We start from the raw sequence: 12,466 nt of genomic DNA on the forward strand, positions 1-12,466 counted from the left end.
TATTGCTAGCTGAGCATTAGTGATTACTGCTACCACTGAATATTGTCAGGTAACCATTGGTGGCGTCTTGCCCTTGCCCAGCTGCTTGTGAGTTGACCCATCCCCTCAGGCATCACCTGGGTATCAACCACACAGAGGAATCTCTGGGATGCCTGCACTTCCACGAGCACTGTGGAATATTGCTTAGCAGAGAACCGTGGTTACACTAGTAACCAAACATTTTCTATATACTCCTAAAGTCTGGATAGTGAATGACTGCTTACCCTTTTTTTAAATTTTGCTTTTGATCAATTTCAAGATTTTTTTTTTTAAATTTATCTCTCTCATGACATTTTTGTTGGATGTTTTCCATTTTCTGAATTACATTTGAGCAATGTTATTTTCACTGATGTTCCCATGAACAGATTTGCAGTATTTCGTGGTGAGTTCTTTTGATGGGAAGCCCCCATGAGACTAAAAACATGAATACAACAAGAGTAGAAATCAACATTATGTGACATTAAAATGTAATCTAATTAGGGGGGGGGACAATGGGAAACTCCCTTTTAACAAGAAAAGTCCTCCCACAAAACTATGCACAGAGAAGGCAGCCGTCTGCCTCGACCAGCTGTGGTACGTAGAGAGCAAAGAGGAAAAACACGATGAGTGAGAAATCAACAGACAATATAGAGTTGGCAGGTTGGTCCCACCATAAACTGTAAATCAAAGAAATCTCACTTGGGTTCAAATAGTATAAGGAATTTGTTTTTCACTCAAGCAAATTCATGCAAAAACTACAGCTCATCACTGACTCCATGCAAATGCTGGTTTAGTGACGTCACGAACAGTGTTTACAGCTCATTGTGTTTCAACACGATTTGAAAATTGTTGGAAACATCTGTTTCTATTCGACACAGCTGGATGTTTTACTTACAGGTGACCATTCTCCGGCATGCCATTGCCCACAGGGGCTGAAGCAGGTGGCAAACTCAGCGGGGCGGGGCAGGTGGGCGCAGTAGGATTCGTCTGCCACTCCTCCGTGGACATCTCGGCAGCTGACATAACGAGCCCGCTTTCCCTTGCCACAGGACACGGAGCACTGGAGGACATGCACATACAAGCAGAGCTCTCTCACGTGTTCTCCATTCTTTAACTTCTTTGCTTCTATTTAGTACATGGGGATCTGCCAGGCCCGGGAGCCATCGACAGTCCCCTTTGAGGCCTTCCCCAAACCGCAGCTCAATTTATGCCAAAGCATTCACTTTTACCTACTAAAACGCTGTCAAACCTAAAATGAGGACGTGGGCCCAGCTAGTGAAATGGTTTTGTAAAGAAGGAAGGGCAAGCTTTATTGTGATATTTGGTAGCACGAAGCATTCAAAAGGTACTGCTGTCTGAACACAGGCAGAAAAATCAGCTCTAGATTTGTGTGCTTCACTTTACTGTAACCCCTCGACCATTTTGGGCTAGAGAGAAAATTCTAATGGTTCCCAAGAGATGAGAATTACAATATAAAATACATCCAGGAGTGCTGTATGACATGATGCTTATGATAAAGGGTTCAACTTTACCTCATCTAATTCAAGTCACTGATCTGGATCTTTTGGCCATGTTCAAAGTATTGGTGCCTAATTTCATTACAGTAATAACCTGGCTTTTTTATGCAGGAAAGGAGCAACTTCATTATGTTTTTTAAACGTATATACTGTGACTTCTTCACCTTACAAATGAATTCATTGTCACTGGTATCCTAACATAACTCCCTCAGCGCTCATAATTATGCTCTGAAGGTTTACTCCTGCCATCTCAGCGCGACACCATGGAAACATTTCTGAAGAGATGAATATCTAATGCAATCAAGCAGCTCTAGCTCAAACAGAAACATTAATATCGCTTTCATATCAATGTCACACTGAGGATGGCAATGCTGCTCCTTGGGGAATGCATGCATGTATATATGTGCATGTGGAGCATGTGTGTCTGAAAGACCGTACTGGCGCTGGCCTCTGACATGTGAGCTCACACCGGTTTTTCAGATTGACAGATGGGGTTCAATCTCAGAAACCGAAGACTCGTGTTTAGATGAAATCTGGTTTCCATTTGCTCCGAATAACAATGCAAAGTATTAGAAAGGCGGAGGGACCTCTTTGCCAAGACACTGGAGCCTGCACGTGTCTGCATATTGTATGTCTGTGTGAGTGTGTAGTTACAGCAGGGGGTAAAACAGAGGATTGTAGTTATGTGCAGTATGTACTTTCTAGAGGAATGTTGGGATATACAGTGATGTTGAATATGTCAACCTAATATTCGTAAACACATAACATGACTTGAGTGTGGTTGAGACACACACGCACAAACCGCACACAAATTGCTCCATCAATATTCTTATTTTTCATTCTTTGTCAGAGGCCTACAGTCCTACTTTCACTCGATCTACACACACAGTGATGAACAAAACAGTACAAAGATTATGCTCTAACAGATCCACCAACCTCAAGTTATTTCCTTACCGCAGTCCAAGAGCCATATCTCCACTGAGTCAGGAACTGCGCAGAGTTGTCTGGACGAGGAGTGCTTTGTGCTGGAGAGGCTCGTGAGCATGATGGCATCTCACAGTCCTTCAATGACAAACATTGTAACAAACTGCCCTGTGATGAGCTAATAAGCAAATATGCAAGGATCTTAAGTTGTCTTAAAGGAATAGGGTAAATTAAACAAATTGGGGCAAAATATGGTTATTAATATACCCCAAAAATATATCATTGCACCTTTCTAAGCCCTAGAACCCTAAAACGTAGTACTGTTGAAGACAACCTGAAATCAAACACCTAGAAACGATCACTTATCTATAAACTTTAAGATCAGTCAAATGCCTTGAGTGTCCATCATTGTCAATGGACATCAAAAAGATTTTTTAAGTCAGTGTTACCTGTATGTTTCCCCTTCATTCTGCAGAACTATGCATGTTCCAAGATTGACACTAAAAGGCTCTACCTAAATTCTAGTTTCTTTATATGCATCTAAAATCTGAGTAAAGGGAGGGTACCTTTGAGCAGAATTTATGACCTCAGCTTGTTTGGAAGCCAAACAAAACACCATTAGATTAGTTTTCAAGCTAAATCCAGTAAGATTTAAAGCAGCACTTGTCCATGTCTATATCTTAAAAAAATAATCTGCCATATCGAGCCTTACCACAACTTTTAGCTCACTGTTGACCCACAGCTGCAGTGTTTAGATCAGTTCCATCACTCTTGCCAACCTTCTTTCCAGCCACAGCAGGCAGCTGTTTTCACTCAAAAGGCTCTGATAAACCCACTTTACACTTGTGTTACCTGACCAGCACCAAACCACAATCAGCTGGCAAGTAGATGGGGAACATAATAAAGCGTTTAGCAATTTAAAGTGCTAGTCTCCCCATTGGGAGCTGGTAAAGCCAAAACAGGAAGGTTAATGTTGGACTTAATGCTGATATATTAACATTCATTTGTAGCTCTGACAAGAGTGTTGCTGGCACTGCTTCATTTCTGGTGGTTGTTCAGATAGAAGAAGTGTTTTAAAGGTGATAAAATACAGATGCTTTTAGTGCTTTTTCCACTTCCTCTGAAGTAATCAGAAATTACTTAATGCTGTTTTAAAGTGACTTAGGAACATAAACTCATCAGTAATCTAAATTGTGCGTGCCACTTGCCGGATTTACAGTAGTAATGAGCGTTGTGTGTGTGTGTGTGTGGGCGGGCGGGGGGATGCATTTTGGATTCATATATTTGAAGGTCACATTACAATATATTTTCAGGGAGTAGTCCCATAAAAAACTTAACTGTTTGTGAAATATTTCGCATTATGGTGAAATTACGGTAAAATCCACTTAAAACCTATTAATTAAGACTCTGTATGGTTGACTCTTGACTCGATGCACGATCTTAGGTTTCTTATTACCTGACTGTCTCTGGGCATCGCTGCAGCATTGCACTCTCTGTCATCTACTGTGTCGCCGTAATCCCCCGACACACACCTTACAGCTCTCATCTGGTAGCCATGGTCACAGGTCACTGAACACTAAAAGAAAAAAAACAAGTTACACACATGCGCACCTATGCCAACTCTGCTGAAGTTGGAGGTTGAAGGTTGATATCTTAGACAGGGCCTCAGTCAAGGTCCTGCTCAGCAGAGGCCCTGACACGTACACACAGACATCCATTCACATACACACCCGGAGCCTCAACTCGACCCTTTACCCAGTTCTTAATTCACATACAAGGCTCTCCCATCATGTTTAGGTACCACACGAGAGCACAGAAAATGCCACAAGATAGATTTATTTGATCTGCAAATTATAATTACCCAGGCAGTAATGAGTCAATATATTCCAGCTCTGTAAATACTACTATCTGACTTAATACAAACATGTCTGGGAGCGTATTATTAGTTACAAAACTACACTATGAATGGTGAAAAACGCCCATTCATGCCTGTTTTATTTAGTTTGTTCTTTACTAAAATGTAGTTAAATCTACCCAGAGACAGTGGGAAATTTGTATATTTGAATGTGTATGTGTGTCTCTAATAGTGTGGGTCAGGTTTAGTCTTACAGGATATGAGGGCAAAGTGAAAGTAGCATAAAGGAAATGGGAGCTGGTGTCACAGTAAGCACACTTTGCTGTAACTTGCAGGTATATCAGGTTACACACACGCACTACAAATCTACACTGAGTCTCCTACTGCCACATTCTCTCTCTTTGACCACACACATATCCACAACCACATACACAGAGTAAATCCTAGGCACTCACACATGCAACCCATTTCCTCAGTCAAACACTGAATGGAGTCACCTCGCCCCGCTGTGTCAGTGTGTGTGTCTTACTCGTGTGTGTGCGCAGAACTCACCGCTCCCCAGACGCCAACTTGCCAAGATGCACACTCGGGCAGCTCGCAGCTTCCCACGGCAGGGGGTTTACTTGTCATGTCGCAGAGGTGCTCGCTCAGCTTCTCCTCCCTGGCTCCCATGCTGCAGGACACTTGTCTGTGCCTCATCCCTTTCCCACAAGTCACCAGGCACTGATGGTAGAAGAGTTGTAGGTTGAGGTTTGTTTGTTTTTTATGAAGTTACTGAAAATCTACGAAACAGTCGATGGTGAGTACACATTTTTATGCTAATTGTCCTGTCCTATTTATGCCATTGGTGTGAACACTATAAGAGAAAGCAGTTATACTTCAAGCTGCAGGTTCAGGGTATCCCCTGTATTACATCACATATACACTATATATAGTACGCCAGTAATTTGATTGTTTATTATTTGCATGTGGCTTTGCAGAAGCTTACTTTTATGAGGTGTGTTGAACTCATCCTCTCATTCTGAGGAATAAATCATTTCTATTCTGGGATATCTGTTTCTGTGTGGTCATATCTGCATGTCTAAGAGCATCCAGGCTCACCTCACTCCACTCACTGATGATCCACTTCGGACACGGGTGGTCGTTGCAGGTTTCAGTTACCACCCTCTGGTATTCATTGCATTCTCTGTCCACGAGCCGGCGGCCCAAATTGTTCATGCAGTAAGACTCCCTGCTACGGCTGCCACGTCCACATGTCTTAGAACACTGCATATGGAAAAGTCATGCAGGTTGGATGGCTTTAAAGTCCTTAACCGGGCTAGGCCCTCACAATGTACAATGTAATTTCCTCCGACTGTACCTGTGACCAGGCGCTGTACTGCCAGCTCTTCAGCAGACAGTCACCGTGGCAGGGCTCTCTGGTCGTTGGTTTGGGGATGTCGGCACAGGCACTGGTCTCCATTCTCTCGCTCTGTCTTTTCATCCGGTTGTACTTCATACACTGAACATCCAGGTTGCGATAGCCTGGGCCACATTTAGCTGAACATTCACTTTTTCCAGCAACGTGCCACCTGCGAGACAGAGAAGGGTTGTCATGAAGTGTCTGACTGTGGGCGTGCACGGGAAGTGGGACCGTGGGACATTAATACACACCTGACTTCACAGTCTATGTTGCATGGCTCGTTGACGGCTTCGGGATGAGGTAAATGTTCACAGCGTTGGTCCGACACCTCAAGGTGATCGCTCCTACGCACACACACTCTCTTCCGTCTTCGCTCACCTACACACACACACACACACACGCACAAACAGTGAAATAAAGCAACGTTCAGATCGTTCAACATCTGGTAGTCACTTTACTTAAAAATATCACATTTCATCGCCTTTAACAAGTCTTGCTAGCTTTCTAACATTCAATCCTCCAGCCTTAGGGGTGTGCAGGTCTCACACCCCTCAAACACACGCTGTGCACTCTGATCCACTGGGAAACCGAGTAGCTTGCTACTAAAACGGAAATTTGTGGGGTGTAGTAAAACCAGGCGAAGGTGAAGGTGTCAGGTAATGCGATTACCTGGGATCAGAATGGGGTTGCAAAGAAGGGGCTCTTTAGAAACCAGAGGCCGATTGAGTAAGTTTTTAAAATCTAGAGGTGTGAGTAACATGATGGAGAAGAAATCAAAATATTAATAATATTAATTAATAATAATATTTGCACTGAAGCTCACACTATACATTTTGATCCTGTATACTTCACACTTTTGGAGTGTTTGGCCATTGACTCTTCACAAAGACAAATGCTGCACATTTTGAACAACAGTGAGCTTAAAAAATATTCATTTCTGTATTTATGAAGGCATCCCAGCAGCTCAAAAGGTCCCTTCCCCCCATTTCTGAAGTGATTTTAAATTCACAGAAGCCAATGAAAAATGATCGTGTTCTTCATGTGTGGAGATTTGGAAGCCAAGAGATCTTACCCTGGCAGATGCGGTTGCACTCAAGCCAGGAGCCTGAGGGATCCCAGACAAACTGCTCCCTGTGTTCCTCAATGGGTATGTTAAAGGAGTAACGAACATCTGGGTTGTAGAGGTTTCCCACACACAGGACCTGTGGGAATAACGTTGGAAAAGGCGAGGTCAAAGGTCTGACATGCTTATTATTTTGTCCACACAGAGTTCTCACCTCTTTAACAGAGGGATTAAGATCAGTGTGTCACTAGGTGAGAACGAAAGCAAACTTTTGCAGAAAAGAGACGCAGAGGTGAAAACTGAAGCGGTGTGGGGAGAAACATTAACAGAAGAACACACAGTATGCAAATAATCAAAGCAGAACTGATACAGTAATAACATAAAGTTGACTTAAGCATTAAAAGAAAACAAACTTCCTATTAATACCTGCAGAATGAGCTCCTCCTCAATACGGTCAGTGCAGTTAATGCGCTCAACTTTTGTGTCTGAGCCGCTGTAATCAATGACGGTTCCCTTGAAGTCGATTTCCCTTTTGAACATGGCCACCACAAAGTTTCCATTCAGGAGGAAATTGGAATGGCTATCGGATAATGCTGGAATGACATTCGAATAAGAACGACACATTTCACCACAAGAGACAGAAGAAGGAAAGCTTTGCCCTCGCAATTTGAAGTTTGGGGAATGCGCGAGACGGCATTTGTCACTTTCAGCCTACATTTAAAGTAAACAGTCTGGCAGACAGCTGCCAACCTATTGTTCTGCCGTCCGAGGAGGTACCGTATGTTGAAACAGCGGTGACACCAAATTGCATTTATTTGGAGTCAGACTCCGGGACTCTCTTCGGTGATTGACACTGGAGTGGAAACAAAGGATCTTCACTGACTGCAAATACACACAAATACCTAAACAACCACCTCTGAATTACAGTCTGTGAGTACATGCCAAAACAATGCATCTAATCAAGCCTAGTAAAAACTTTTGTTGTTTTGCATTTAAATCTGCAAGTTGTGCAATGCCAAATAATCAGAGAGAATTGACAATGATGCACGCAGATAACTTATGGCAACATATCACATATTTCTTATGCCTGCAGAAGAATTTGTGCACTGTCCAGAATCGTGTACGCATAAATGAAGAACAATGAAGAAAAGACATTAATGTGCAATTTTCATTACACAAGGAAAAAGAAAAGAGCGAAGAAAAAGGGAGAAAGATTGATAGCACCCATGGGAGTAGCCAAATGAGAAAGCAATTATGTTTATTTACTGAATTCAAAGTAGCACTCATTCAGAGCATACTCGGAGTACTGGCGACAGAGACGTCTGATGTTTCACCAGCTCTGAAAGGCTGTTCTTGACTCACGGCACAGCGCAAACGCTGTATTTACATGATTTTTGTTTTTCAACCTGTTTCGTTGGAGTATTTTGAAATATTGTCACAATATACACGTAATAAATGGAGAAAAATGGCGCCTGAACTTCTAAGCCACTGACACCCATTTATGTCACCCTGATCTTCTCTAAACAAATTCCTCCATATTGCACCAGCTGAAGTGGCAAAACTGAAAGGGTGTTGCAAACATTGACCATATTTAATGCAGACAGCACTCCCAGAATTGGCGGGGCAAAAGGGGTCCACCAGAAATTTCTTCTGACAATTGGAATTAAAACATCTTGAACACAACTTGATCCATCTGAAACATGGATGCCTGTACACTTTACAAAGGGGGCAAAAGAGCTTCTCTCTTCTCTTTTGCTTGTCTTTTTTCTTTTCCTGTGTCCTCCTCTTGCTCACATGCAAGCACAGAATAGGTCCATCTGACCCTAAAACCCTTATTTCTACTTCCATGCAGCTCAAGCTCCACATGCATCTAATTAGCACTTATTGCTGCCTCATTTATCTTTCCGAGTGGTTGACACTCCATTTGCTTACCCTCAACCAACGCTCCTCACATTTCCTCGATATACGTGCTCAGTAAAAAAAGAGAAAAAAAAGTCCTTTTCCTTTCATTTTTGAAAACAGTTTGACAGTAACTTGGCTCGTTTCTCGAGTTCAACCCCTTTTTCATTAACATCTGCCTTTACTGCTCTGGGTCACCGAGTCAGCGCGGTTTATGGTCATGTTCGGGGTAATGGCATTGACCTATGAGATGAGAACCGAAGAAATGTAATGTATACATCTGACTGGTTTGGACTGCCACCGCATTCAGACTGAATGCTTTTAAATTTGACCTGGTGTTGCTTTAAAAACCACACCTTCTTACTGGTACACTCACCGAGGTAGTTGTCATCTTCTGGTTTTCCAGAGTAGCTGACCTGTTTGATATCAATGTTCATGGCTCCAGCTGGAATCCGAACCACTGTGTTGTAACCTAAAGAAGAAGAAAGAAACAAAACCAGGCAAACAAGAGACTGAGACCGTTTTTAAGAACTTTCAAGAGGGAAAAACGTAGCTACGATAACACCAATGCACTGAACACTCCCCACTGTGATTTCCATAATAGCTTCACTATGCTACACCAAATTCCTCTTAGGGAAGTTCCAACCACTAGGGATTTAAATGTCACACTTGGAAAAATACAAAAAAAAAAAGTCTAGTCATCTCAAATAACCTGCAGGAGGCCCTGTTATAGTCTCAGAGGCCTGACCGTTAAATTATATGTAATTATTCCCTGGACTTACCTTTGGCCTGTAATTACTACACCAGGCCTGTTGTCCCATGATAAACTAACAGAGAAGGCGACTGAGCATGAGCAAGAGAAAGAGCCTGTGAAGACCAAAATATGATAACCGAGATGCAGGTATGAAGGTTTAACAACAAATTAAGCAAAACACAGAACCAGCGAGACCAAACTGGGACCAGAATTTGCATGAACTGCATTCATAATGAGCAGCTGTTTGGTGCAACCATTGTCTTGCACTTTTGGTCTCTCTAATAGACTGCCTTTAGTCTAATGTTTGCAACAGGTGGTGGAAAGGTAAACTAGGAGTCGATTTATTATTTACTCATTTCCTTTTTCATATAGGCTCAGCTTGAGAGTCACAAGTGAGAAGTGAAAGGAATAAAATACAAGAGGTGGGTTTGAAGCGATCTGACAATTAGCCTGACACCTTAAGCCACTCGGGGGCAGCACTTGTTTTACATATCTTCTTCTCATCAGCCTTGTAGATCTCACACATGTAGGTCTTTCTCTTTCTGTCTGTTAGTCTTGATTTGAAATGAGCTGCACCAAACAGAGATGACAGACAGTAAGGTTTTTTTTTCGTCTTGACACTTTTCACTCATAAAGATTTGCGTGAAACAAAACAAAAACCTTGCCAAAGTTGCCTTTTGAGTTCACTGTTACTGCTTTTAAGTGCTATGTCACATTCACTACCTAGAGCCACTTGGGTAACGATAAGCTCACAGGCCCACAGAAATACATCAGGAACAGCCAACACTAGACCCTCCCTGAGGCTACGTGGTATCTCCTAGCTTAGCGACTGACCGCACACACAATCAGCCCTCACCACAGAGTGACCCAGAAAAGAATAGTAAATACAACACCCCGAGGTTAAAACAAACAAACAAAAAAAAACTTGCACTTGTGGAATGATTTGGTTTACCTTGTACAGACTACTTTCTGACACTAGCGAGAAGGAATACTATATAGTATTTGCTTTGCTAAAGAAAATTAGCTTGTGTTTTTAATCCCTTAAGTATTTTGTGTACAGATTATTTTCATTTTAAGTGAAGAACATTGAGGAAACTTCAGTAAAAGGCGGATGGTGTGGGAGTTCTTGATTCACAATAACTATCAACAGTTAATGTAAGTGAGTCACCAATTCCTGTGTTTTAACACAGTTTTTTAAAGAATAATAATGTATTTGTGCTATTTGAAGTATTATCGGGCCTTGGTGTTAGCTACAAAAGCATGTTTAATACAAATTGTATTGCGAACATAAAGATATTTGTTTACAAGTAAAAGGAACCAGACTTATGGTTGACAGTTCATCATTTTGTGTCGGCTGGTGAAGAAGGATTAAGGGGAAAACTAAGTAAACACAATGAATGAAACGCGGACAAAAAAAGGAATAAATCAAGAGACATGAAAAGAAAAAGAATAAAAGGTTCAATGGCAAGAAGACAGGCTCAGACTCAAGACAGGAGCAGAGGGATATCCTGCCTGGGCTACACTCCCACTCCTTCTTTTTTCTTTTTGTCGTTCTTATGGTTAAGCCAGATTTCCAGGGCTGAGGTCAGTGCCTGATTTGGTTGAATACAGTCCTCAAACACTTTGCCACCCCTGAGCCAAAGGAGCGCAGAAAAAGGAAGATGGATAGAGATGCTAAAGTTGAGTGCCAAACTAGCACAGTACAAATGACAGAGGCCACACCCATAGCTTTTTATGCTAATGCTGGTCCTGTTTTACTGCCCAGACTTAAAAAGGATTGGATGCAATCAGCAGTTGGCCCACAGTGAGGCACTGCTTTAAGCACCACAGCTGAAAGGGGATGATGTCAGGTTTGTGTTTGCTATCAAAAGACCAGACTGAGTGACATGAACAAAGTTTGTAAAGCTTTAGAGCAAACTGCTTTCATGTATTTTTTCCCCCAAAATTTGTCCAAAGCATACATTGTTCTTCACATCAAGCTTAACATGTTAACCATAACCATACATGACATCAGTGCCTAATATGAACATATTGAATGTCAGTGTTGTAGCCTCATATAACTAAAAGTCTTTCTAAGCTCGTCTATGTTTGCTGCATATACAATTTATAACAGCCTGTTTATTTGCAGAATGTGCTGACATATGTTTTGTGGAACAGTCAGTTATTAATGGACAGAGCGTGCAATCTGAGCTGAGAGGGACTTACCATACTGAGCATCATTGAAGGTTCCTTCCAGAGTTTTGCACGATGAGTTGTCGCCGCCACACACGCCGCACTTGTCGTTCCTGGCCTTTGAGTTCAGCACGTGATCGCAGCCCGCTTGCTGCAGAAGTGCAGAAGATAGAAAAGACAGAAATGTGTGCTTTAGAGTGAAGCTCCTGACAGCGCGCAACTAAGCTGAAGCTGACGGCGTCGGAGGGTATGTGAGCAAGTATTGCTTTGAGTGTAATCGGGAAAAACAAGGAGCACGCAGACATACCCTGCAGAGGCCCTGCACACAGATGTCGTAAGTGTCTGGCCCGCACGGTGTGCCGTCGATGACACGGTCCTTCAGTTGATAGTATGCCGTAGTCCCAGCAACCCGGCAAAAGAGCTTGCACCGATCCTTCATTAATACTTAAAGGATACAAAGAAAACAATTAAATTAAAATTCTGAGCAATAAAGATACATTTTCAGTGAAATCCTGCGAATCCTTAGGAAACAAACTTTTTAACTTAAACCTATTTACTTCTTTGTGACCCTCAGCAGACTCTTGCTTTATCTCTAATATTTAGACTCTAGAATATCTAGAATATTTATTCTCTGCATTTCGTTGCCCTGTACCTGTGCATGTGCAATGACAATAAAGTTGAATTCTATTCTATTCTATTCTAGATGGTATCTGACAGTGTACCCAGACCGGGGCTTGGCTTCTTCGCTTCAGCATCAATTAACTAAAAGAATCACTTGCAGCAACTTTGCCAGATGGTAATCTCATGGGGCAGACTATCTAGGCAGGGCCTGACATACATCTGTAAGAGAAAGCTGCCAGGA

General features: G+C 42.2%; 1 protein-coding gene across 1 annotated transcript in view; it reads right to left on the reverse strand.

Annotated features, from left to right (window-relative positions):
• The window catches only part of LOC101482360 (A disintegrin and metalloproteinase with thrombospondin motifs 20), a 78,287-nt gene that overhangs the window by 24,699 nt on the left and 41,122 nt on the right, over nucleotides 1–12,466 (reverse strand). Inside the window, exons 14-25 of the mRNA XM_004563778.5 lie at nucleotides 11,912–12,048; nucleotides 11,638–11,755; nucleotides 9,055–9,150; nucleotides 7,206–7,372; nucleotides 6,789–6,918; nucleotides 5,968–6,094; nucleotides 5,675–5,885; nucleotides 5,416–5,580; nucleotides 4,867–5,037; nucleotides 3,916–4,035; nucleotides 2,490–2,597; nucleotides 914–1,078 (exon numbers count right to left, since the gene is read on the reverse strand). Of these exons, the coding sequence (XP_004563835.2) occupies nucleotides 914–1,078; nucleotides 2,490–2,597; nucleotides 3,916–4,035; nucleotides 4,867–5,037; nucleotides 5,416–5,580; nucleotides 5,675–5,885; nucleotides 5,968–6,094; nucleotides 6,789–6,918; nucleotides 7,206–7,372; nucleotides 9,055–9,150; nucleotides 11,638–11,755; nucleotides 11,912–12,048 (1,715 nt within the window). The remainder of the gene's footprint in view (nucleotides 1–913; nucleotides 1,079–2,489; nucleotides 2,598–3,915; nucleotides 4,036–4,866; nucleotides 5,038–5,415; nucleotides 5,581–5,674; nucleotides 5,886–5,967; nucleotides 6,095–6,788; nucleotides 6,919–7,205; nucleotides 7,373–9,054; nucleotides 9,151–11,637; nucleotides 11,756–11,911; nucleotides 12,049–12,466) is intronic.

The sequence above is a fragment of the Maylandia zebra genome, linkage group LG7 (assembly GCF_041146795.1).
Source record: "Maylandia zebra isolate NMK-2024a linkage group LG7, Mzebra_GT3a, whole genome shotgun sequence".
NCBI lineage: Eukaryota > Metazoa > Chordata > Actinopteri > Cichliformes > Cichlidae > Maylandia > Maylandia zebra.